At 45.2% G+C, this 27,059-nt stretch overlaps 1 protein-coding gene across 4 annotated transcripts in view; it reads right to left on the reverse strand.

Annotated features, from left to right (window-relative positions):
• Positions 1 to 27,059, reverse strand: part of MED24 (mediator complex subunit 24) — a 78,143-nt gene that overhangs the window by 29,077 nt on the left and 22,007 nt on the right. For all 4 annotated transcript variants that reach the window (XM_063136508.1, XM_063136507.1, XM_063136506.1 and 1 more), the window contains exons 11-14: positions 26,445 to 26,527; positions 16,764 to 16,850; positions 10,004 to 10,115; positions 1,658 to 1,800 (exon numbers count right to left, since the gene is read on the reverse strand). In XM_063136508.1, coding sequence (XP_062992578.1) covers positions 1,658 to 1,800; positions 10,004 to 10,115; positions 16,764 to 16,850; positions 26,445 to 26,527 — 425 coding nt within the window. The remainder of the gene's footprint in view (positions 1 to 1,657; positions 1,801 to 10,003; positions 10,116 to 16,763; positions 16,851 to 26,444; positions 26,528 to 27,059) is intronic.

Here is a 27,059-nt window from a genome sequence, read left to right on the forward strand (position 1 = left end):
AGAAACTCACTATGTGATGCCACACCACGTTTTGTTTTATCAAGTGGATGGGGGAAAGAGATGATAACAGAGGGCTGCTGCTTCCAACAGCATCCACACGGCTCTTGTGGTGCTTTGATCCAGCTTATAATATTTCTAAGGTTTGGGCCGTAACGACTGACTGTGTTCAAACAATCAAATCTAAGCCAGGATATGCACAAGCTTCCTCCGCTCCCACTTTACCTCTCCCACTTCACACCTCCCTTCAAACAAGTCAGGAAGACGCAGTTAACCATAGCTTCCTGTTACATTCAACGTGGAAACTATAGCTAACACCTTCCAAACAAACCATTGTCCAGAAGTCAACTTGAAACCATTGCTTTATATCCTGGCTTGTTTAGAATCTATTAACCATAGTTTCCCGGTTTGGATATAACGGGAAACTATGGTTAACTGCAGCTCCCCAGCTTGTTTGTTTGCTTGGGAAGTGGAAGCAAAGAAGCTGTGTATGTGAATGTATGAACTTTGTGCATATTCTAGCTTAAGCCACTATTTTAACATTTATTTTATTTATTTATTTACCATATTTCTATACTGCTCCATATCTAAAATAGATTCCAGAGTGGTGAGCATAGGAATAAAACAATAAAAAGATAAAAAAGGTTAAAACAGCAAATTATTTTCCCCCAATTTAAAACAAAGAACCAATAAAAACAGTGGCTGGTCACTTGAGGAAGGCTTCCTGGAAAAGAGTTTTCAGGAGGCTCCAGAAACAGCACAGTGTTGGCACCTGCCTGTCCTCCATCGGCAGGGAATTCTAAAGAGAAGGGGCCACCACACTAAAGGCTCTTCTTCTGGTGGATTCCAATCATCTAAATCTAACCACTCTTACAACCTCAGTTCCCCAGCTGTGAAATGGAAATTCCAATAACCTGCCTCATGGTGATACCTCTAATATTCTAGTATGCCTCTCAACACCAGTTGCTGGGTAACACAAGCAGAAGGCACTGTTGCCCTCATGTCCTGCTTGAGGACTTCTCAGAAGCATCTGCTTGGTCACAGTGAGAACAGAATGCTGGACTAGAGGCCTTTCATCTGATCCAGCACAGCTCTTCTTATGTCCTTATAGTGTTGACGGGGTGGGTGGGGGCGAATGCTAGAACATCACATTCATTAGTACATGATACTGTTATTTAAATAATCATTAAGAACTGGGAGTGCTTTACTCCAGCACCTCCAGCTGTCTGTACTAGCTCCCCACTGATCTGTGCCTCCAAGGCAAGATACTGGTTATGACCTCTAAACATTCTGAGCCTACACGGAGGTGTGGAGGCGCTCTTTCACTACATTCAGCCAATGCATGCCCAGCTATATTTTAGCCTTTTAAAAACAATCTTGAAAGCCCCTTTTGAATGTCATCAGCACAATATTCTATTCCTCAAAATTCTGGATTAGAGGAACTAGAGCATAGCTTTGCAACACACAGTTCATTCCAATTTTAATTAAAAAATTAATAATCTGGCCAGTTGTGTGCTCGAGTACAGGTGTGGAAGAGCACACCACTGTGATTGAGCGTTTTGAGCTTTTTAAAGTTTCTGCACTCTGTAATGTTAGTGGGAACTCCAGCTCCTAACCCTGAAAGGGGGCAAGGGCCAAGCACACATACACGCAGACTCACTTGATAAATTTCCGAGCAAAGGATTTCAGCTTTCCTGTAGCTGCTGCAGCTGCCAACAACAGATCCAAGCTCTTCCCGGAAAGCATATGTCCCAAGACACCCAGCAGCCCTTCTGGGGATTTCGAGTGATCTGAATCCATTGTCTGATATAGCAGAAAAATAAAAACAGAGGAAATGTAGCTGGGGAAGATATCTCAGCAGCAGCCAGCAGAGTGCAGATCATGGAGAGTTGTATAAAGAGAGGAGAGTTCCTAGCTCCATAACAACATGGCCATGTGCATCCATTACCATCCAGGAAGCCCAAATCTAGTATCCAACACAGAGCACAGGCCTTTTCTTTTTCAGAGAAATTACATTCTGGTATCAGAAACTTTGGGAACCAATTCTGCATCATTTTTGCACATACCCTATAAGGATTCACCGTTATTTGTTGTTGTTGCTGTTGTTATTTAGTCAATTTATATCCCGCCTATATACAAAATACCCTAGGCGGCATTTAGCATCTGCTTCTGCCTTTCCTTGCTTAATTCCTAGGGGCTAGTGGCCATTTTTAGGGGCATTTGGCCCGATTGATTTCATTTCGACGCCAAGTAAAAACATGGCTTTTAAGCAAAGCCTTTGATGGTTAAATTCACTGGCACATTGTTTGAACCGTATCTATTGCTTTTAAATGATATATTGTTTTAACTTGGATCATGGTTTAATTTGTTTTTAACTGTGTATATTTATTGTCTTATACTGTATGTTTTTATCTGTACGCCGCCCTGAAATCTTAGTGATATAGGGCGGGATATAAATATTTTAAATAAATAAATAAATAAATTGGGCTGGTAGTGCCCTTGCATCTAGAGTTTATGTGGGTTAATCAATGGAAAGCTGATGTATGGAAAGATCCTGCCTCAGGGCAGAAGGTTGCATCTGATGACCTTGTGAGCCTTTCCATCTCTATCCTATCCTAGGAATAGCTGATCCATATTCCCTTGCAGACTGTTTATACATTCAACAACAAATTGAGTAAGAAGAGATGCATGTGAATTGATCCTTTGAATTAACAGGGGGAAATCTTTTGATTGCTAAAAGGAATTTCAAGCTTTCATCCAAGAATGGAAAAAGCATTAGAACAGAAGTCTGTCTCTGGCTCCATTCTGACTTCACACTATGGTTCAGGAAGCTTAACTATGGCCCTGTTCAGAAGACACCTTAAAGCACGGTGGTTAACCACCATGGTTTAAAGTGTCTTCTGAACAGGGTCTATGGTTTGGCATAATGTCTGTATTGACAACCCATCCTTTGCAATTAGCTAACAAAGCAGAATTAGAAACTGGGGTTTCAACTGGGTTTGCAAAGTATGATTTTTGTCAACTATGCTTTGGCCTGACATCTGAGTGGGCAAATCGTAGTTGTGTCCATTGCTTTGCCTCCAGAGGAGGCTGCATCATGAAAACAAGAGTGAACTTATGCAGCTGACTGCCGACAAGGCAGAAAACAAAAAAACCAGACAAGCAGCCCTAAACCATGATGTGCCTGCACATTTTAAAGCCGCACAAACTATAGTTTGGAGCAAGTACAGCTTTTTGATGTTAGTTTAAATGATACACACCTGTAATGTAAGTTCTTATATATAAGAACTTGCATTAAACAATTCATTCTCTATGGATTTGGGTTCATAATTACTCAGTCAGTAATATATACTTTTCTTCTTTTCTCATGTAGTTATTGGAAATCCAACAAAATATCAGCTAAAAACTTTTCTGTTCCCTATAGCTTTTAAATATTGAGTTTGTTCTGACTCTATACTGTTTAGCTTCACCCTACCCAGTGCCTGTTTACACTTCCCTGTGTCTGTTTGCATTCTCTTTCCCTCCTTATTGTTTACTAAAACTTTATTAGATTGTAAGCCTATGCGGCAGGGTCTTGCTGTTTACTGTGTAATCTGTACAGCACCATGTACATTGATGGTGCTATATAAATAAATAATAATAATAATAATAATAATAATAATAATAATAACAACAACAATCACCATCATCATCATCATCAAATCACAAAGCCAAATAGGTACTGAAGCTTTCAGAAAGAGCCAGTGTCCTACAGTAGTTGATATATGCAGGTTGCTTACCTGTAACTGTAGTTCTTCGAGTGGTCATCTATGCATTCACACATATGGGCTTTGCGCCTGCGCAGAGACCAGACCGGAACCTACTATAGCTGAGTGGAACGTTTTTGGCGGGAACCCCTCCCCCCACGCTACCGCGCATGTCCATGGGGTTCCCGCCCTTACCTCAGTTTACAGGAGTCCGACATTGTGCCCCCATAAACATGAGTGTAAATAATAAAGTACATTCCACAATAAAACAGTGTCATTTATAAGTCTCACACCACCAAGTGGGGATGGTGGGTGGATTGTGTGAATGCATAGATGACCACTCGAAGAACTACAGTTACAGGTAAGCAACCTGCATTTCTTCTTCGTGGTCTCTATGCATCACACATATGGGCGAGTAGCAAGCTGACATACCTTTGGAGGTGGGTTGGTGCATCATCTGAAGATCTCCGAGAGCACTGTCCTCCCAAACGAGCAGTCCTGCCTCGCACGGGTGTCCAAACTGTAGTGCTTGACAAACGTGGATGGAGTGGACCACGTTGCGGCTCTACAGACTTCCGTCAGTGGGACACCTCTGGTGAAGGCCACCGATGTTGAGACGGCCCTTGTAGAATGAGCTGTCACAGGTTTTGCTAACTCTAATTTAGAAATAGAGTAGGCCAATTCAATTGTCTCTACTATCCAGCGTGACAGCCGTTGGCAGGAGACAGGGAATCCCTTAGAAGGCTCCCCATAACAAATAAACAATTGCTTTGTTTTTCTAAAAGTCTCTGTCCTGTCTTTGTAAAAAGCAAGAGCCCTTCTTACATCGAGAGTATGCAAGGAAGACTCAAGAGGTGTAGTTGGATTAGGAAAGAAAGCAGGCAAAGTAATATGCTGGGACAGATAAAAAGTTGACACTACCTTAGGTAGGAAGGCTGGGTCTGTGCGTAGCACAACCTTATCCTTATGAAAGATAGTGTATGGCACATCTATCCTAAGAGCTTTAAGCTCACTTGCACGTCTTGCCGATGTGATTGCTACTAAAAAGAGTCTTTAAAGTAAGAAGCCTAAGGTCTGTCGAAGCCATGGGCTCGAAGGGCTTGCGTGTCAGTGCTTGCAGCACAACTGATAGGCTCCATGGCGGCACGATACTTTTCACAGTTGGTATCGTGTTCTTCAGACCTTTCAAAAATTTCTTGGTTGTTGGATGGGAAAAAGGTGTAAAACCATCTATGCCCCGGTGAAAAGATGTAATCGCAGCTAGGTGTACTCTGATGGATGTGAGCTTAAGTCCTTGCTGGAAAAGTGTCAATAAATAATTGAGGATAAAGGCTAAGTGGCAAGATTCTGGTATTTGACCATCTTTTGATGCGAAGTTCTGGAATTTTTGCCACTTTGCTGCATAAGATTTCCTTGTGGAAGGCTTCAATGCTGCTAATATAATATGATCCACAGTCAAAACTTTGGTACCCGAAGAGGAATCATTGTTATCCTCCATGCAGTCATCTTGAGGGTCGACAGATCTGCGTGTCGAACCCTGCCCTGGTGTCGAGACAGTAGCCTCAGTATCGACGGGAGCCTGATGTAATCCCCTCTCGATAACCGAAGGGCGTGAGAGAACCACGTCTGTCGAGGCCACCACAGTGTGATCAGGATGCAATTGGAGTTGTCCATCTGGATCTTGGCTAACACCCTTGTCAACAGTGGGAAGGGAGGAAACATGTACAGGAGATTTCCTCTCCAAGTCCTGGTGAAAGCGTCTCCTAGAGAGCGCTTTCCTCTTCCTGCTCTGCTGCAGTACTTGGCGTAAATTGCGTTGTCTTCGGTGGCGAAGACATCGACAACAGGGCGGCCCCAATACCGAAAAAGATTTTCTCGCACTTCGACATCGAGCTGCCACTCGTGGTCGACATGGAAGGATCTGCTGAGAGCATCCGCAATGATGTTCTCCTTGCCGGCTACATGGATCGCAGTCAAGTAAGTCCTTCTCTTTATGCACCAGTTCCATATCCTGAGTGCCGAACGGTTCAGGGGGTGTGATCTTGTTCCACCCTGCCTGTTGATGTATGCCACTACGGTAGTATTGTCCGTCGCGATCAAGACATTCTGGCCCTCGATCATCTGTGCAAATGCTTTTACTGCATTTTCTACCGCCAGGAGTTCGAGGTGATTGATGTGATGTTCTCTCTGGGATAGAGGCCAACGACCTTGAGAGGTGAGGGAGTTGCAATGAGCCCCCATCCTTCTAAGGATGCATCCGTCGTGATCGTTACCGAGGGCGCCTGTTGTTGGAATGGAACGCCTTCGAGAAGAGTCGACATCGAGAACCACCATTTCAGAGACGCTCTCACTTGCTTCGGTATCGAAAGGTAAGTCCGTCGAGCATTGTGCCTGAGATTGAAGGTCCTCAAGAACCAGGCCTGCAATACCCTCATTCTGAGTCTTGCAAATCTGATGACTGCCGTAGTAGCTGCCATCAGACCTAACAGTCTCTGAACTGTCCATGCCGAAACCTTTCGGCGGCTCTCGGTATCGATGGCTAACTGCTGTAAGGTGTTCGCCCTGGTTGACGGTAAGTATGCCCTCCCGTCTTGAGAGGATAGGGTTACCCCTATGAAGTCCAATCTCTGCTGTGGAGTCAAAATGGACTTTTCGTGGTTGACCCACAGCCCCAACGAGTCCAACAGGTTGAGGGTGGTTAGTATATCCGACTGGAGCGCCTCGCTGCTGTCCGCTACGAGGAGCCAATCGTCCAGGTACGGATAAACGTAAATGCCTTTCTGCCTTAGGTGGGCGCATACCACCGCCATGACCTTCGTGAAGACCCTCGGTGCCGTGGCCAACCCGAACGGAAGAACGGTGAACTGGTACTGGGATGCACCGATCGAAAACCGAAGGTAAGCTTGATGCGACTTCCTGATGGAGATATGGAAGTACGCATCCTTCAGATCCACTACTGCGAACCAAACTCCTTTCTGTAGAAGTTGCAGAATTGAAGTAACCGTTGTCATACGGAACTTCCTCGGGGTGATGAACTTGTTCAGTTGTCTTAAGTCCATAATCGGTCGAAGACCTCCATCCTTCTTCGGGACCGTGAAGTATCTGGAAAAAAAACCCTGATTGAGTTCCTCTGCGGGTACGGGAGAGATGGCTCCCTTCGATAGTAAGGTCTGTACCTCGAGAAGCAGAGGAGGGGATGGAGTCGTTACTTTCACGCCGGAAAAAGGAGGAAGGGCATCGAGCTCGATGGCATAGCCCGAATTGATGATAGTGAGCACCCAGGAGTCTGTTGTTATTGACTCCCATTGATGGTAATGGGGTGCTAGGCGGTTCGCAAAAGGGAGTGGATCTGGGGCCGAAGAGTCAAACACGCTGCTTCTTAGAGAAGTCGGGTTACCTCTTGTCTTGCTGGTATCTGCCCTGGTAAGGCCTCTTCCTCTGCAGCTGTTGTTGTTGCTGCCAAGGTTGAGGCTGGTATTGGGGCCGATGCTGTTGCATCGGAAGTCTCCATTTTCTCGGACGGTATTGAGGTTGAGAGGGAAGAGTAAACCCCATCTTCTTGGCTGTTGTTCTAGCCTTGTAGATGGAATCCAGTGTGTCATCGGTCTTGCTGTTAAATAGACCTTCCCCATCAAACGGCATGTTTTCAATTCTTGCCTTGGTTTCATTGGTGAGATTTGAAGACCTGAGCCAGGCGTGTCTTCTTAACGATATGGCCCCCATCAATGATTTTGAATGACAGTCCACCTGGTGTCGAGCAGTGGACAATTGTTGTCGAGCGATGCCAGTAGCTTCATTCTGGAGAACTCTTGCTACCTCTCTCTTATCCTCTGGGAGGTGATCACACAAATTACCTATCTTCTCCCAAAGGAAAAGTTGATAACGGGCCATAGTCGCCTCATACACTGATGCCCTGATACCCAACGAGGATGAAGAGTAGACTCTTCTACCAGTAATGTCCAGCTTTCTGCCCTCTCTGTCAACCGGAGCAGGATGTGCTCTTTGGGTCTGGCCCTGTGCTGACTCAACTACTATCGAGTTCGGCTTAGGGTGCTGAATTAAAAATTGTGCACCGTCTTCCTGCACTTTATACAGAGTCTCCAGGCGTTGCCTGTGTCGATGTAGGTGTCTTCCAGGTTAACTGCGCTGCCTGCTTTAACGCGTGAGGGAGAGGGATCGCTATCCTTTGGTTCGTGGTAGTCTGAAACACATCGTAGATGCGATCTACCACCGCCTCATTAGCTTCCTGAGTCTCTATCCCCAATGCTCTAGACATTCGCAGGATATGGTCTGAGAACCTAACCATGTCGTCTGATGGGGAGGAAGGATCTTTATCTTGGACCTCATCCTCCGGTGACGGAAATGAAGGAGCGGCTGACACACCCGATTCCGAGTCCGAAGGATAATTTTCCTCGGGTGACGAAACTGTGACTAGATGCAAATCATCAGTTGATACCGCAGGAACAGTCGGCGCCGACGGTTGTCGATGAGGCGTCGATACCATAGCTCTTTGAGGCGCTGGTGATGGAGGTAATGGGAAACGGCACACCCTAGTTGTAGGCGGGGGAAGAGCATAATAATCCTCCCGCGGATATTGCTGTTCCTGGAAATACCTTTGGGGGCGATATCCCTCCCATTGGTAATCGTCATCCCTCGTTTGAGGTTCAGAGTAGCGAGAGGCTGCCTCCCAATCACGGCGTGGTGTTAGCCTTGGAGATGGCAACAATGGAAGTTCTCGCGGTCGAGGGGGCTGGTGAGAAGACGCTGCCGACATCGAGTCCCTCAGTTCGCCCTCTGAAAGGCTAGGCGGACGGGTCGGTACCGCTGGTAACGAGTGTGGCCTCGATACCGAGGATGGTCTCGACATCGAAGCGGCAGATACCGAGGCAGTGGGAGCAGCGGGTGGAGTAGATTGACTCTTGACTGGCTCTACTGGACGAGGCGACGCTAAGGAGGTTCTCTCCGCGTCCCTCTTTCTCTTCTTTTTCTTCTTCTTCTCAGTCTCAGAAGAAGGTATCGGAGTTCTGGCTTTTTTAGAGTCCTTTTTAGCCTTTGAACTCGAGAAAGACCGCCCAGGCGTGAGGGGTATCTCAGCCCTATGAGCTCTGGTCTGCACTTCAGTGCTTTGGTCTGATGATTTGTCTGGTGCGGTCTTAGTAAGTGCCGTCTTATGAGTTACGGACTTATGAGCCGCAGTCTGCTCCATTGTCGGGGCCTCAGCGGCCTTAAGAGCCTTTTCCCAAAGAACCGAGCGGAGTCGGTCTGCTCGATGTTTCCTTGTCTGTTTTGTAAAGGCCATACAATGATGGCACGTCTCGACAACGTGTCCTTCACCTAAGCACAATATGCAAAGGGAGTGTCCGTCCGATGGAGGGAGCTTAGCCCCGCACTTTACGCACTTTCTAAACGGTGCTTTTAGTGCCATACAGGCCCCAAGCGACAAAGTCGCTGAGGGAAAATCTAAACTACAAAAACTATTTTTTTATTATTTTTTATTTTTTTATATATAGAAAAGACAAAGGAGAAAGAAACGCCGAAGCGAGAAAGAAGAGAAAGAATTAGAGTAAAGAAGATATTTTAAAGACACAAACGCTAAGAGGTTGGTTCTATGGTCTATGCACAATGGCGGACGACGAAGAACTGAGGTAAGGGCGGGAACCCCATGGACATGCGCGGTAGCGTGGGGGGAGGGGTTCCCGCCAAAAACGTTCCACTCAGCTATAGTAGGTTCCGGTCTGGTCTCTGTGCAGGCACAAAGCCCATATGTGTGATGCATAGAGACCACGAAGAAGAACTTATGCTTCGATATGGAAGCCCAGTTTCAAATCATCACTCAGCCTTGAGGCAAGTCATTTTTGCTCCAGCAAACTTAGGGCACAATCCTATGTATGTTTAGACCGGGGGGGGGGGGGGGAACTACAACTTTCATCATCCCCCAACCAGCCATGCTAGCTAGGGAATACTTGGAGTTGTAGGACATTTTTTTCTGACTAAACATGCATAGGATTGCACCTTAGTCTCAACCATGTAAGAAAAAAAAAGACCTTGATCTGTAGGATGGATAAAGTGAAACATAATTCTTTTATAGCAAAAAAAGTAGCCATGTCTGCACAGATGTAAGCATGAGTTCAATGGAGCTTACACCCATCTGACTGTGTGCAGAATTGCAGCCTCAGTAGCACTAAAATATTAGCATTCTTGGGCAAAGAAAATAAGCTATTTTCTGTGCCCAAGATGTCACAACCCGGGGAAAAACCTACTTTTAGGATATTGGTGACAGTGGGCTCTGCTCGCAGGATGAGGCCTGGGTTAGGCTGAATGTTGGCATTCTCAGCAGACTTTAAGCGTGGCGCATGTTCTCGATCAGCAGTCCTAGGTGAGGTGGGGAGAAAAAACACCCAATGTTGCAGTAAAAGGGTGGAGAACTATTTAATGAAAGTAGAAAGTCAGGTTGCTTATCTGTAAATTCACACATACGGACTCTGCGCCTATGCAGAGCTCGCTTCAGGAAACTTCCATAGCCTAGGAAAATTTAGTGGGAACCATCCCCACCACTGCACTGTGCAATGTGCTAACAGGTTCCGGGAACAGGATTGCTCCTGCAGGTGTTCCAGGCCTCAATATCTGTCGTCTTTCTGGAGAAAGGGTTGTTGATGCCACCCTAGCTGCATGTACCAGCACCGTTCTCATCACTGGTGGAGGCATAAACCAATCATCCATCCAATACCGATACTAGGAAGGGATATGAACAACAGCCAGCTGAAGCCGAAGTGGAGTATGCTGAGGGGAGGAAAGCCAATGAAGAGGAAACTCCTTGGAAAAGAGTGACAGTTAGGAGAGGAGGAATTAGAGGGCGTTCTGCACCGGTGGGGCCATTGGAGTTAAGCAACCGCTTTCAGCTTCTGGAGAATGAGACTGAAGGACAGTTTGCAGAGGAGGAAGTACAGGAGACACCATGCAACAGTGACCAAGGGACAGAAGGTAGGTCAACCAAGAAGAAGAGAAGAGTAGTCGTTGTGGGAGACTCCCTGCTGCGTGGGATTGAAACCCAAGTATGTCGTGAAGACCCATGGACTCGCCAGGTGTGCTGTCTCCCTGGAGCACAGATTAGAGATGTGACTGAAAGGTTACCGAAGCTCATAAAGACAACGGACACATACCCCTTTCTTCTCATCCATGTGGGAACAAATGATGTCGCCAAGCAGAGCTACGAAGAAATCATTTCAGACTTTGAAGTTCTGGGAAGGAAACTGAAGAACTTTGGGGCCCAGGTAGTTTTCTCATCCATCCTCCCGGTTCTTGGAAGAGGATTAGAAAGGGAAAGAAAAATACTCCGGATGAACGACTGGCTTCGAAGGTGGTGCCGTCGTGAGAGTTTTGGATTCTGGGACCACGGGCTACGCTACTTGGAACATGGACTGCTGGCAAGAGATGGGTTGCACCTCACAAGGGCTGGAAAGAATGAGTTCGGCCACAGCATGAAGAACTTCATCAGGAGGGCTTTAAACTGAATCTTACGGGGGTGGGAGACGTAAATTTTGAGGCAACAATGGATGAAGGCCAATGCACCACAGTACAGAGAACAGCTCCAACAGTGTCCCAAAATAGTGTCTGCAACAAGGTAGGAACAAAGCCAGACTATAAAACACATGGTCTTCGATGTCTATATACTAATGCCCAGAGCATGGGAAACAAACAGAATGAACTTGAACTCTTATTACATGAAGGCAAATACGACTTGATAGGTATAACTGAAACTTGGTGGGATGACTCCCATGACTGGAATATAGCAATTGAAGGATATAACTTGTTCAAAAAGAACAGAAGAAATAGAAAGGGAGGTGGAGTTGCACTATATGTTAAAAATACCTATCCCTGCACAGAAATACAGGCGGATGAGACTGGGAGCCCCGTCGAGAGCGTCTGGATTAAAATAAATGGGGCTAGGAATAAAAAGAATATGATAATCGGAGTCTACTACCGACCACCCAATCAAGGAGAAGACGAGGACGAAACTTTTGAGAAACAAATTACCAGTGTTTCAAGGAAGTGTGATGTAGTAGTGATGGGGGACTTCAATTATCCTGATATCTGTTGGGAGACCATTACTGCCAAAAGCGGCCCTTCCAAGAAATTCCTGACATGTATGGGTGATAACTTTCTCCTACAGAAAGTGGTGGAAGGAACTAGAGGATCGGCAATCCTTGACTTGTTATTGACCAATAGGGATGACTTAGTGGATAAAGTGGCAGTTACGGGAACTCTGGGGGAAAGTGACCACGTCATACTTGAATTCTTGATTATGAAGGAGACAAAAGTCGAGCGTAGCCATACACGTACTCTGGATTTTAGGAAAGCTGATTTTAATAAACTCAGAACTATAATAAGTAAGGTCCCGTGGCAAGGGAGCCTAAAGAGAAAAGAGTGCAGGATGGGTGGGAGTATCTAAAAAATGAAATTTTAAAGGCACAGTTACAAACAATTCCAACCAGGAGAAAAGATAGAAGACAACAGAGGAAACCAATGTGGCTCCACAAAAAGTTTATTGATGAACTGAAAACAAAAAGGGATACATATAGGAAGTGGAAGGAAGGCCAGGCTACAAAAGAAGAGTACAGACAAGTGGCGCAGAAGTGCCGAAATGGCGTCAGGAAGGCTAAAGCTGTGAATGAGCTGAGATTAGAGAGGGATGCTAAAAGCAATAAAAAGGCTTTCTTCAGATACGTGAGTAGTAAAAGACAGAGGAAAGAAATGGTGGTTCAACTGCTTAATGAGGATGGCAAATTGATAACAGACGACAAAGAAAAGGCTGAAGTGCTCAATTCCTACTTTGCCTCGGTCTTCTCCCAAAAGCGGGTTTATGACCCCCCTGGAAAAAGTGAAGCAGAAGTTGAGGGGGCAGGATTGCAGTTTGAGATTGATAAACAAATGGTCAAAGAACACCTAATTTCCTTGAATGAGTTCAAATCTCCAGGGCCCGATGAACTGCATCCAAGAGTAATGAAGGAGCTAGCGGAAGAACTCTCAGAACCTTTGTCTATTATCTTTGCAAAATCATGGAAGACGGGTGAGGTGCCGGATGACTGGAGGAGGGCTAACGTTGTCCCTATCTTCAAAAAGGGCAAAAAGGAAGAACCTGGGAACTACAGACCAGTCAGTCTGACATCCATCCTTGGGAAAATTCTGGAGCAGATTATAAAGAAGTCAATCTGTAAACACCTTGAAATCAATGCAGTGATTACTAGAAGCCAACATGGATTTGTCAGGAACAAATCCTGTCAGACTAATTTGATCTCATTTTTTGATAGGATAACCTCCCTTGTGGACTGTGGGAATGCTGTGGACGTCATATATCTTGACTTCAGCAAAGCTTTTGACAAAGTACCACATGACATTCTGATTAACAAACTAGCTAAAAGTGGGCTAGATGGAACAACTATTAGGTGGATCCACAGTTGGCTACAGAATCGGACTCAAAGAGTACTTATCAATGGAACCTTCTCAAACTGGGGAGAGGCAACGAGTGGGGTGCCGCAGGGCTCAGTCCTGGGCCCAGTGCTCTTCAACATTTTTATTAATGATTTGGACGAGGAGGTGCAGGGAACGCTGATCAAATTTGCAGATGACACCAAATTGGGTGGGATAGCTAATACCCTGGAAGACAGAAACAAACTTCAAAGTGATCTTGATAGGCTGGAGTGCTGGGCTGAAAACAACAGAATGAAATTTAATAGGGATAAATGCCAAGTTCTACATTTAGGGAATAGAAACCAAATGCACAGTTACAAGATGGGGGACACTTGGCTCAGCAATACTACAAACGAGAAAGATCTTGGAATTGTTGTAGATCACAAGCTGAATATGAGCCAACAGTGCGATATGGCTGCAAGAAAGGCAAATGCTATTTTGGGCTGCATTAATAGAAGTATAGCTTCCAAATCACGTGAGGTACTGGTTCCTCTCTATTCAGCCCTGGTTAGGCCTCATCTAGAGTATTGCGTCCAGTTCTGGGCTCCACAATTCAAGAAGGACGAGACAAGCTGGAGCGTGTTCAGAAGAGGGCAACCAGGATGATCAGAGGTCTAGAAACAAAGCCCTATGAAGAGAGACTGAAAGAACTGGGCATGTTTAGCCTGGAGAAGAGAAGATTGAGGGGAGACATGATAGCACTCTTCAAATACTTAAAAGGTTGTCACACAGAGGAGGGCCAGGATCTCTTCTCGATCCTCCCAGAGTGCAGGACACGGAATAACGGGCTCAAGTTAAAGGAAGCCAGATTCCGGCTGGACATCAGGAAAAACTTCCTGACTGTTAGAGCAGTGCGACAATGGAATCAGCTACCTAGGGAGGTTGTGGGCTCTCCCACACTAGAGGCCTTCAAGAGGCAGCTGGACAGATCAGGGATGCTTTAGGGTGGATTCCTGCATTGAGCAGGGGGTTGGACTCGATGGCCTTGTAGGCCCCTTCCAACTCTGCTATTCTATGATTCTATGATTCTATGATTCTATGTGGGTAGTGATATGCAGGTGGGCAACAGTAGCACCAGTCTTCATAATCGCCTCCTGTCTGGTATGGCAACGACCATTTGGAGGCTCTGCCCAAGTCGGAATGAGGGGAACGCGATAGTTCTCTGAATTCTCGTTGAGCGTCACAAGCTCAAGGCCCCAGTATGATAGGAGATGGGGCTGGTCCCAGAGACCGAGGGGATCTGCTGGTATCTGCAAACGTCAATACCGGTTGTCGATGACACGGTCTCGGCGTCGAATCTCTGAGCTTGCCTTCGGATACTGAGCTGACCTGACTTGGTACCGAAATTGATGATTCAGACCCAATGGTATCAGTGATGAGACCATTGTAGGTGCGGAAGGAAACCGCAAAGGTGCTCTCACAGGGGATGTCACCACCATTTTAGTAGTGTCCTCATTTTTCTTCTTCTGTTTTTCAGCACCTTTTGGTATACTAGCCTTTTTTGAGGTTTTCTTTGCTGCTGAGTCAGCGATCGCTCCAAAATGGGGGAGTCAGACCCATGGTTAGAGCAGGGACAGACTGCAGGGACACCCTTACTATTGGGATAACATCTTTTCCCACAGGATCCATGTCCCTTGGCTTCACAGGGGACTTATCCTGTCTAGTGGAGGGGGTCAAATGTTTCTGCGGAGCTTCCATGGCTTGTAGAGCCTTTTCTCAGAGGACTGCTCGCCGTCAATCCACTCGATTTTTCCGTGTTTGTTTCGTGAATGACAAGCAATGGTGGCACATTTCTACTAGATGGCCCTCTCCAAGACAAAGGATGCAGAGGGAGTGACTGTCCATAGGTGGGAGCTTGCTTCCACAACAGACACACTTTCTGACGGCCATATACCCAAAGGGCATTCTGCAACCCAAGAGATTGCAGTAGAACTTAAAATCTTGTGAACAAAATAAAAAAGCAAACCAAAAGTGAGAAAAACTAGAGAGAGATAGAGAAAAAGGGGGAATAAAAAGAGGGCATAATATTTTCCTCAGTGCCAAAGCACACAGAAGCCCTTCAAATGATGTTGCCGCAAAGGCAGTCGATGAAGAACTGAAGAGTTGGGTGGGAACCCGTTAGCACAAGCACAGTACCGTGGTGGGGAGGGCTCCCACCAAATTTTCCTAGGCTATGGAAGCTTCTCAAAGCGAGTTCCCCACAGGCGCAAAGCCCATATGTGTGATGCACAGAGACCACAAAGAAAAACAATCTGTTATAAAAGTTCAAATTGTCGGAAGGATTGGTTCTTAATACCAAGGCCAGGTTAATCTGCATATCTATACCATTTTTTTATTTCTTTCAGAATCTCAGGTTTCACATTAAATAAAACACGATTTCTATTCCCCATGGAATAGATGACAAACTAATGAAGTGGTAAAATTTGTACCAGTTTTGTTTTGTCATTTATATTCATGAAAATGTGTTGTGTTTCCCCCCACCCCCATCCACACATTCTAATGTGTGATAACATTTGGAGAACTAACTATATGGCAAGGTTTCCCCACATTTATGACTTGATAAACTGATAATCTGTATCAGTAATCTGTGGCAAGTGTCAATGACATTGCATGGAGAAGATACTGCCCTGAACTAGAGCTGTCTTCTAAAGAATAGTCTTGTCTCCACTGCTATTTCAAATTCTAAACATTCAGAGTGCAATTTGGAATTTATAAATAATTAAATATCTATGTTTTCTGAAGTTTTGGTATATTTTGCATAGTAACAACTTTTAATATAGAAATAAAAACCCTACTCACTCACTGGTTGTTTATTGCTGGAACACACTGGGCAGAAACTCAAGGGAAGCAAAATTGTAACCATTTCTCTGAAGTTCAGTGTGTGTCGTGTGATGAGGGGGCTGGGTGGCAGTGGGAAATCTATGCTTAATCTTGATTTTAAGGCGTGAAATTAAGCACAGTAGGCTTAAAAGAAACGTGACGTTTGATTTCACAGGTTTAAAGGAATACAAGCTTCTTACTTAAAAACTGGGAGAACTCCTCCAAAGAGAGGGGGAGAAGTTTTATTTACCTCTATGAAACTTTCTTAGCATGAATACTTTTAAGACGCTAAATGTAATAACAAAACACGGCAGCAAAGCAGCGCAGGGGTAGGTCTTCACTCAATAGTAAGAGAACAAGTCGGTAACTGAGAGGCGGAGCAATAGCATCCACAGAATAAGGTAAGGTCAGTCACGGTCACCTGTGCTGTTACATTTTAGCACACACTTAAGAAATGGGGAAACATTCTCACATTTGTCACTTCATAAGTTGGTTGTCTGAATTCACTCATGGCTGTAGAGAAATTGGAGAGAAATATGGCTACTGGGGGAATCTCAGGCCTATTGTAAGGCAGCCAAGGACTTTCACTCCCCTTCCCCTCAAATTAGAGACTAAAACCCACTTGAGCAAGGTCTGAAAACAGCAAACCACCCATTGCCTACAGCAACCACCATAGAACTTCCCCCTGCACCCAGTCCCCTGCTCCTTCTATGCAAAGCTAGAGAAGTGTACCGTTTGGATACGAGGTTGTTCATGTTGGCTTCAGAGAGCAGACCCTGTTTGCTACATTCCTGAAGGAGGAGGCTTGTGCAGTCACAGCTGGAACAACGAAAGAAAAACATGAGTACAAATATCAAAAGGAACATAGCAAATAATGTGGGAGAGCATTATCTTGTTGGACATTTAGTGCAAGAACACTAGATGGCACATAGCGAGTTAAGGAGATGACGGGAGTCCACAGTCAAAACTAAAGGGGAAAAATGCATTGCTAGAAATCTAGAGATTGAGAAGAACCCTCTTTTAAAATGTCTTCCTTTAAATGGGCATTTGCGTTCCTGGATTGCTGCTGCTATAGATTGTACTGCTGTTTATGATACTGTCATTTTAAACTGATTGCTCTTATTTATTTTTTACAGGAAATCAGCTTGAGCCTCGGAAAGGATAGACGCAAACATTCTTTTAAAAAATGAACAAGCTTCTAGTCTTCATGGCTATAGGGAAAATACTAACTTAGAGGCTGGGTTCGCATGATCACAGAAGGGGAAATAAGCGAAGGTAGCTTATTCCTCGCCGCCCGCCATGCGTGTGTGCCAGTAACATGCCGGAAAGATTTGCATAATTACCTTAGGCAGCACAGCTTGTCATGTCATGCAAACTAGCCTAGGGTGGCTTTTTGCCGGATTCGCACATGACAAGCTGTGCTGCCTAAGGTAATTATGCAAATACCCCCCAGCATGTGGTGGGGAAATAAGCCACCATTGCTTATTTCTCCTCCATGATCGCGTGAACCAAGCCAGTGTCTAAGCAATAATTGTGAAAGGTCCAGAAATTCAGGATAGATCCTTGTGGTTTTGTTGACTTAACATCTGTATGCTCCAAATTTCCTTTTGGGACCCCTTAAGGAAATTGTTCAACGAATTCTGAACACGGTTCCACTGTCCCTAAAGCAGGGGTGGGAAAACTTTGGCTCATGGGCCTAGTATGCTTGCAGAGATTCCCCATCCAGCCTCCCTCGACCCCCTGCCCCATGGAAGTTTGGCCTCCCTCCCTAAGCTCCCACCCCATAGAGGCTAGCAGGAAGAGGAATCCCAACAGTTATCTCTGATCTTGATCACAGATAACAACAGAGATCCTTCTTAGCACACCCTACTTCCTCCCCAATGGGCAGCCAGGGAGGCTTCGCCCACGCATAGAAAAGCCAAGGGCAAATGATGCCCTCTTGCCCACAGGGGAGTTTGGGTGGAGGTAAAAGGGATTCAACAAAGTCAGGTTTGCAATTTGGGAGTGGTAGTAGATCCAGATTTGTCCCTGGAAACCTAAGTGGCTTGCTGCGATTGGAGCACCTTTCACCAGCTGCAACCTGTCCCGGACAGAGATACCAAGCCACAATTATCCCTGTGCTGGCAACCTCAAGCTTACACTACTGTATAAGTGAGGCTGCCTTTTCAGGTGTTCAGAAGCAGCATATAGTTCAAAGTACACTCAGCTACACTGCTACCTGGGAAACGATAACAGGAACATAACTCACCAGTGCTTGAACCGTTTCAATGGCTCCTGGCCCATTTCCAATAAAAATTCATAGTGCTGGTGGTTACGTTTTACAACCTTATACAACCTAAGCCAAGATTTGCAGCTACTCCTGACTTTTCAGTAACAGAAACCCTTTGTCTTTTTCCAGGACTTTTAAACTTTGATGATAACTAGTTCCACGCAACAAATATAGATCTGCTCTTCTTCTTTTTGTTCTAGTCACCCTGGGAATACTTGTATTGAAGGATGTTGTATAAAATTTGTTCTTTGTTTTCCCCTTGTGAAGCCACAAATGACTGGCACAGGTATGTGTGAGAAGGCAGGCTAGTAAACAACTTTACGAGCAAGCTTCTTGTCAAAATAGGCTTGATAATCGATCGAGCCCAGCCAAACTCTGTGGACTCCTGAGACCATCTCCTTCCCTAGGTTCCACAGTCATCTTCTAGGGGTGCCCTGTTACAGCAAGAGCTTGCAATGCAACATGGTAAGTGCAGAGAGCCTGCACTTACTCGGGAATGACGCACCTTTATCACCTCACTGCTGATCAACAGTAAACCCATAAGGAACTTCGAAGAAGGGCTTTCAGCAGTAGGTGGGTAGAGATTATGTCCAAGGTCAAGTATAATCTAAAGTGTCTGTATCATGTTTGTATCTCTGCTTGGGTAGAGATTATGTCCAAGGTCAAGTATAATCTAAAGTGTCTGTATCATGTTTGTATCTCTGCTTCAAGGTGGCTTACATGGAGTTATGTCACTTTAGCCGGAAAAAAACCTCTGTGCTTAAGTTAGGCTGAGATTCAGCAGCCCAGTTCACACGACTAACTATAGTAAGGGAGACAGTGGTGGTGAAAATGTGAACAAAAGGAACCCAAAAGGCGACCACCATAGAAACAAAATAAACCCAATGAATTAAATCATCATTCAAAAATTATACACACTTATTTATACTAGAATAACTATTTACAATCCAATACTAATACAAGTCTACAACAATCAACTATCACATCAGTGTAGCATTTCATTACACATCAATAGCATTCAATTGTACTTAACAATAATTTCAAACCAGATTTAAACCGTCATTGCATGAAAATCCGACCCATAGACATCAAACACTTTCATCTAATCTCATCAACAGTATATTAAGACCAAATTTAGTCAACAAGGTTCATAGAATCATAGAATCATAGAATAGCAGAGTTGGAAGGGGCCTACAAGGCCATCGAGTCCAACCCCCTGCTCAATGCAGGAATCCACCCTAAAGCTGTTATTCCTTGTTTCGAAGGACCTTCTTCAAAAACGTTATAGTTATTAGTAATAGTAATAGTTATAGTAATAGTTATTCTAGTATAAATAAGTATATATAATTTTTGAATGTCGATTTAATTCATTGGGTTTATTTTGTTTCTATGGTGGTCGCCTTCTGGGTTCCTTTTGTTCACAGTTCACACGACTGGCAGGCAGCTCAGAAGCCACAGTGGCTTGTTAACTATGCTGCACATGATGATCACATGGCAAGGAATTTGCATAAATACCCTTGGCAGTGCAGCTTGTCATATCAACTCAGGCAGGGGGGCTTTTTACCCATGGCAACAAGCCACCCCAGTCAGGTTCACATGTCACAAGGCATGCTGAGGATAATTACGAAAATCCCCTGGCATGTGACTGGCATGCAAAGTCCTGGTTCTCACATCATGCTAAGCCAAGCTGGGTTGTTATTGTGGGTGGTTGCAGGGTGCCTTAGTGTAACATCCAAACCCTAATTGTTGTTGTTTTTCCATCATGGGTTGCTTTTTTGCAAACAAGTCATCCTAAGAACCCATGGTTTGTAGGGTTGTTAAAATGGGTTATTTTCAGGGTGGCTTTTTGTGATGTCCAAATCTGGCAGGGCAATTTTATTGTGGACTGTCAGGAACAGCTAGAGAGCTGGCCATCAATAGCAGCAAAACCCCATGCTCCCGACGTGAATATACCCGGTCATTACGTTCAACATCTAAGGTCCTCCTCCGGGTGCCTACTCTGAGAGAGGCTCGGAGTGTGGCAACGAGGGACAGGGCCTTTTCGGTGGTGGCCCCCAGACTGTGGAATGATCTCCCTGACGAGGCTTGCCTGGCACCAACGCTGCTATCTTTCCGGCACCAGGTTAAGACTTTCCTCTTTGCCCAGGCATATGACGGCACATCTTAATCACCCACATGTTTAGTTTTTTAATGGTTTTTAATGCTTTATGTGTGTATGTTCTGTGTTCTAGAATTTTAAATTTTGTATACTCGTTTTTATCTTAATTTTAGAATTTCTGTAAACCGCCCAGAGAGCCCTGGCTATGGGAGCAGTATATAAGTGCAATAAATAAATAAAATAAATAAATGCTGCTCCTGGCAATCTTGCTAGAGCTGCCGCTATTCTCCCTCATCCCTTCTCAGTGCTCCCCACCTCAGCATGGATTTTCTATTTTTTTTTTTCATAGAAAGCTTGAAGAAAGGACACTGGAGAGTATCCCAAACATGTTCACAACTTTTTTTACAGTCCTGCACAAGTGCACAGGAGCAAATGTCCCCTGCTAGATAATTTGTATAATTTCCCTCTCAGTTTTACTGCTCTGCCTTGAAATGTGTGCCATTTCCCTCTTAATTTTTACTGCTTTGCCATGACTTTTTCATATGTTTAGAAATCCTGCTCACTGCTCCGTAATGCATATGCAAATCTGACAGCTAGAAATGGAGACTAGTGGGGTGGGGTGGGAGCAACAAGCATGACAGGGGTGTATGAAAGTGGCTGGCAGCTGCAGGAGGGAAGAAGCTTTAGGGGCCGATCTTACTTCAGTAGAACGTGAAGCAGCCTTTTAAAATAAAAGCGTAGGGAAGCGCCAAAGTGGAGGATGAAATTCACAAGGGCATTGACAAAAGGGGGCTGTCAGTATGCAGACAGGTAGTCTCTGTGCACTTGCGCAAGACACTGGGGAAAAAATGGGGGGGGGAATTGCAAACGTGTTCCCACAGGGCTCGAAACTTAAATCCCTTTGGTGAACAAGTATGTGTGTGAGTGTGCAGGAGTGGGGTGGGGGAAGTTGATCTGAGGAACAAGGAAATGAGGATTTCTGCCACAAGAGGCCCCTGAGATATGTGCTGGCAGCAGGGATTGAGGGAGAAACAAGCCTCAGCCACCCACAAAAGGGCGACTGTCTGTTGGAAGTAATGGAAACGCCAGCCACCCATCTTGGCTTATTCTCCAGGCGGCTTAGCCTGACATGCGAACTCACCCACAGTGTAGTCAACAAGCCACAATGGGTGTGTAGTTTTTCCATTACTGTGTCCTATTTATATGAAATATAAATATAAACATCTATATGAAGCCGTTAGGCGCGGTCATTAGGGGATTTGGAGCTAAATGCCATCAATACGCTGATGACACGCAGCTCTATCTCCCTGTGACAACTGAATCCGGTGAGGCTGTGCAGGTCCTGGACCAGTGCCTAGACTCAGTAATGGGCTGGATGAGGGCCAAAAAACTGAGACTAAATCCTGGCAAGACGGAAGCCCTGTGGGTGAGTGGTTCCCGAGTCCGGGAGACAGGCTCATTGCCTGTTCTGGATGGGGTTGCTCTGCCTCTGAAAGAACAGGTTCGTAGTTTGGGGGTACTCTTAGACCCATTTCTGCTGTTGGAGGCTCAAGTAGCTGCCATGGCTCGGAGTGCCTTTTACCAGCTTCGGTTGGTTCGCCAACTATGGCCTCTCCTGGACAGGGATAGCTTGACCACGGTGGTACAGGCATTGGTAACCTCAAGATTGGATTACTGCAATGTGCTCTATGTGGGGCTGCCCTTGAAGCTGCTCCGGAAGCTGGAGCTAGCGCAGAATGCTGCAGCTCGGCTGTTGTCTGGAGCTGCCCCTTTCCAGCATGTAACTCCTCTGCTGAGGGAACTGCACTGGCTGCCTATTCACTACTGGGCCAGGTTTAAGGTTCTTGTACTCGTGTACAAAGCCCTAAACAACTTGGGACCAGGATACCTGAGAGAGCGCCTTCTCCCTTACCAACCTGCCCGGTCACTGAGGTCATCCGAGGGCCTGCTCCTGGTGGTTCCACATAGATCCATCCTCTGATTGGAATCCACCAGGGGAAGAGCCTTCAGCGTGGTGACGCCCCTCCTGTGGAATTCCCTGCCTCTGGAGGTCAGGCAGGCGCCAACCTTGTACTCCTTTCGGCGCCTCCTGAAAACATCTTTATTCCAAGAAGCCTTTCTCTAACATGCAGCCTTGGATTTCTGTGTTGTTGTTGTTTTGCTTCTTTTTAAATTTTGTTTTAACTGTGGGTTTTTTTCTGTTTTTTTTTTTTTTCATTTTACCTTGTACACCGCTCCGAAATTTTTTCAATGAGGAGCGGTATATAAATATTCTAAATAAATAAAATAAATATTTGCTACCTGTTCACTACCTGCCTGAGGATGCAAATCCGGGCAGCAGGCAGGTTCCCACGTAATGCTAAGCCACCCTGGAATAAGCCACGATGGATTGATTGTTCGTTCGCCAACCCATGTTACTCCCGACAAGACGATCGAGTGAGCAGCAGCTAGGTGTGGCTTGTTTCCTCCTCAGCCTTCCATCCCAGTGTCCTTTGCAGCACAATCCATCTCCTCTCCTCTCCAGGTATGCTCTAGGGTGGATTCCTGCATTGAGCAGGGGGTTGGTCTCGATGGCCTTATAGGTCCCTTCCAACTCTACTATTCTATGACTCTATGATCCTCATCCCGGTCTTCTTCCCTCTCCGATTGCTACCCCTTTTCAGAGAACTTATCTTGCTCGCCATCTTTTAAAAAGAAATAGTGCCTCAGAATTGCGCATATGGGATGGTATTTGAGAGGAGGAATTCATCTATTCACTATGTGCGGTATTGCCTGGTCAATTTCCTTGTATGTTTCAGCTGCCAAAGGGAGCACCAAAATGGAATTGGTAACATACAAGGAAATTGACAAGGCAAGATTGCATACAGGCTGATTTGCACACAGTTGCGAAGGACCAGGGGAGAAATAATAGTAAGAGAAAGCAGGAACCCATTTGTGCAATTCAGAAATATTGAAAAAGGGGGAAATTGTGAACAAAGTCCACCAAAGGTGGAAGACAGTATCACCTACTTCACACTGTCATCCTCTCGCTATTAAACTTTGAACTGATACTTGAAAATTGTCCTCCATCCTTCAACACTTTCCCGAGTCTCCAGCTATTCCAAAAATGGGAGTTACTGGCTCCCCCACCCACCTTTTCAGCTCCTTTTCAGAGCAATTAGTGCAGTCGCGCAAATTTCTGCTCCATTTACTTTCCTGCCTTTAAATTTGGGCAAATTTCCCCTCTATTTCTTCCCAGCCTTAACAGTTGTGCAAATATTCCCAAGTTATTTTTTTTTTAAAAAAAACTTATAGTGTGGCTGAACAAGACTGAGCAAATGAGGCACCCGCACCAGTTGTACTTACACACACACCCAATGGGGTCTCATTGACTCCCCCATTGACTGCCCCATGCAGCTGCTTTCTAAGATTTTTTTTTAAAAAAAATAATGGAAATCTGCTGAAACACAATGACAGTCCTTCCAAAGAGCCATTTTAGCATCAGTGAAATGACAGTCAATGGCAAGGAAGGGTGGAGGTGGCATTGGCAAAAAGTGGCATGTAGCTGCTTAGCACAGGCCATGGTGACAGGTTTGGACATCAAAACAAGCCACCCTGAGAACAACCTCAACAACCCTACTACAAGCCATAGGTTATCAAGGTGGTTTTTTGTCGAAAAACAACTCACGCTAAATCACCCAGTTTAGACGTCACAGTAAGCCACACTGAAACTAACATGGCTCATAAACCACTATGGCTTATCATGACATGCGAACCCAGTCAGTGAGTTGCCTAAGGCCACCCAGACAGCTTCCTGGCTGAGGAGCAGGGAGATGAACCCTGATCCCCTCAATCCTCCAAGTGAACAGCTGCTACATATAAAGACAGAATTCTGTGGCTTGACTCAGAATTAATGTAAACAAAGCATATTTGCATGTGTGTGCTTGCTTGTTTTGAATAATCTATTCTGGTTCTGCACATGGGGAAGGGAACCATAACCACTGGAAATCCTGCTCTTTTGGGCTCCTGCCTACACATTTTCAAGTTTACATCTGCAACCTCAGGAAACCCAGCTGCTGTTTTCTTAAGATGCTGAATCCTAGATCTGATAAATGCTGCACTTGTGCAGAATGATCACAGGAGCATGGAATACACCTAACCCAAGAGTTGTCCTGCCACCGAGCTCCTTAGCAGGCACCTTATCTTGCATTGAGCACAGCGTACACCCAGCCCTTCCTTAGGGATTAAGCATAAAACCGAACCAGCCAGGCCTGTGCTTACATCTTGACAGAACAAAGTGTTCAGAGCTGGTCACAAGAAAATTGCACCCAATTGATTCAAAATGCTATTTTATGCAAGAGCAAGACTGACTTTCACACATTGGGGAGTTTGGGTCTTAATCTATCATGTAGAACAAACAGTTCTAATTGTGACGTCAAGCACCAAACCTGTGCATGATGGATACTGTTTATTTATTACATTTATATACCACCCCATAGCCGAAGCTCTCTGGGTGGTTTACAACAGGCTGTCCTGTTTTACCTGGCCCTTCCCACCTAGCAGAGGAAAAACCTTGAAATATCTCTATTACAAAACAAAAGGTGCAAATCTCTGCTTTTCCATTGTCTATGTGGGCTATTCCGGAGTGAAGTATGACAGATTTGGCCCAAGACATCAAAATTAAAACTTCTGCTCAGCTACAAAAATATCAGCATATGTCTGTAGGCAACTAGAGCAGCCTTCCTCAACCTGGGGCGCTCCAGATGTGTTGGACTGCATCTCCCAGAATGCCCCAGCCAGCTCTCTGGGAGTTGTAGTCCAACACATCTGGAGCGTCCCAGGTTGAGGAAGGCTGAACTAGAGAGTCCCTGCTTAGTCACCCCTTCTTTGGGTTTCATAAAATTCAGCAGGAGAGATATCAGGGCTTTTTCTGTGTTGGATCCAGAACTTTCGAATGCTCCAGTTACTGAAGCCTGTTCCTGCAGGTATTTGGAAAAACTGTGAAAACTCTTCTGCTCAGTCAGGCATTCTAGAAGACATAGGGAGTTCAATCCGAGTAGTCAGATTTAAATTTGTATGATTTTGTCTTGAAATTAGCTGCCTTGAATAAACAAAAAAGTGGTTTATAAATAGATAAAACGAACCTGCTTTACAGGGCTGTTATAAAGACCGTAAAACAGAAATAAACAACAATAAATTCCCCATTAGATACTTTACTGCATTTTTATTAATGGCGAGACAGATGCTAAATCTATCCTGTTACAATATTTTAATGTGAAATATAGGCTTTTAATCCATCTCTCTCTTTATGAATGGACTAAAGAACAGAGATGGGGGTCACATGTCCCCTAATTTGCGACGCCATGCTGTACTGCATGTTGCCCACATGTACAACTTTGTTTTGCGGCCGATACCACTGCCACAAAGCTCCACTCACTCTTGCTAGGATACTTTTCTTTCAGCACCTGACTTCATTATGTCATGTGAAGGAAACACAGAGCAGGAAAACCTAAGCAAAAGTGGCAGAGGGCTGAGCATTTAATAAGTTGTAGTGCTAAGACCACAGGACGTAGATCGGGGCAGTAAAGGAAGTAGCCTCCTCCTCCCACAGGCCTCTTTTTGCTAATCAAACCAGTTTCTGATGCACCTCAGAGTCTGACTGGGCAAGTGGTCACAAACCTTCATAGCAGCTTTCTGGTTTGAGTAACAACCATATGACCACCACACACACACACACTCAGGCTCCCTCTGTACGTCCACCACCATGCCTACTTCTTCAGTGATCTTGCCCTGCCATGCGTACCTGGTGTTTCCATTTTAACCTTGCTTATTCTCCCATTCCGCTGCTCCTCTTCCTAATCACCAACTGGCACTCGCTTGCTCTCCGAACCAAAGCCACTGGAATGCAACCCACAAACCCAACTTTCATTCTGCCAGTCAGATGCCAAGCATTCTAAGGTTCAGATCCTGGGACTCAGGGAATAGAACCTGGAAGCTAAGGGGCGCCATCATTGTGCCCTTGGTTCTGCTCTCTCAACTTGAGGGGCCACAAGGAAGGGGGACCTACTTGCAGCGCTGATCAGCCTTGTCCAGCAGAGGCGTCAGCTTCAGAAGGAACTCAAAGGCACAATTCACGTCTTCTGTGAAATCCTACAGTTGCAAAAGAGAACACGATTTTCTCTTAGATCTTAACAGTCCATGAATTCCACACTGGAAATCCCACCTCCAACTCCCTATAAAACAAGACCAAGACAGCACATTCCAATATGGTGCTATGCTCACAGCAACTACTTATTTTGCATATTCTGTCATTTTTGCCATTAATGGGGCTAGAAAGCAACTTCCCCCAAGCCTGACAAACTGGTAAGTTCTTCTAACCCTTTCTATAGAGTGCAGCTTCACCCACTTAATTGAGTAAACGGAAGTTCTGCAGGCATACTGATGATGTATTACTTTGTTTCCTACTCTTTGCAAGTGGCATATTGTGGCCTAGGCTGTATTATACTGGGGCTGGAATTAAATCAGCAGGTCATAAATTTAAAATCCCCCAAAGTTCAGCTTTCAGCACGATCTGCTTCCATCTCGCTCACTCAAATATCGACAAAAAATGGCCTCTAGGATGAACTGGGGAGACCAGGCTCAAACCCCACTTCAGTCATAAACTCACGGGACGACAGAAGAA

This window comes from Elgaria multicarinata, chromosome 11 (genome assembly GCF_023053635.1).
Source record: "Elgaria multicarinata webbii isolate HBS135686 ecotype San Diego chromosome 11, rElgMul1.1.pri, whole genome shotgun sequence".
In the NCBI taxonomy this organism is placed as follows: Eukaryota; Metazoa; Chordata; class Lepidosauria; order Squamata; family Anguidae; genus Elgaria; species Elgaria multicarinata.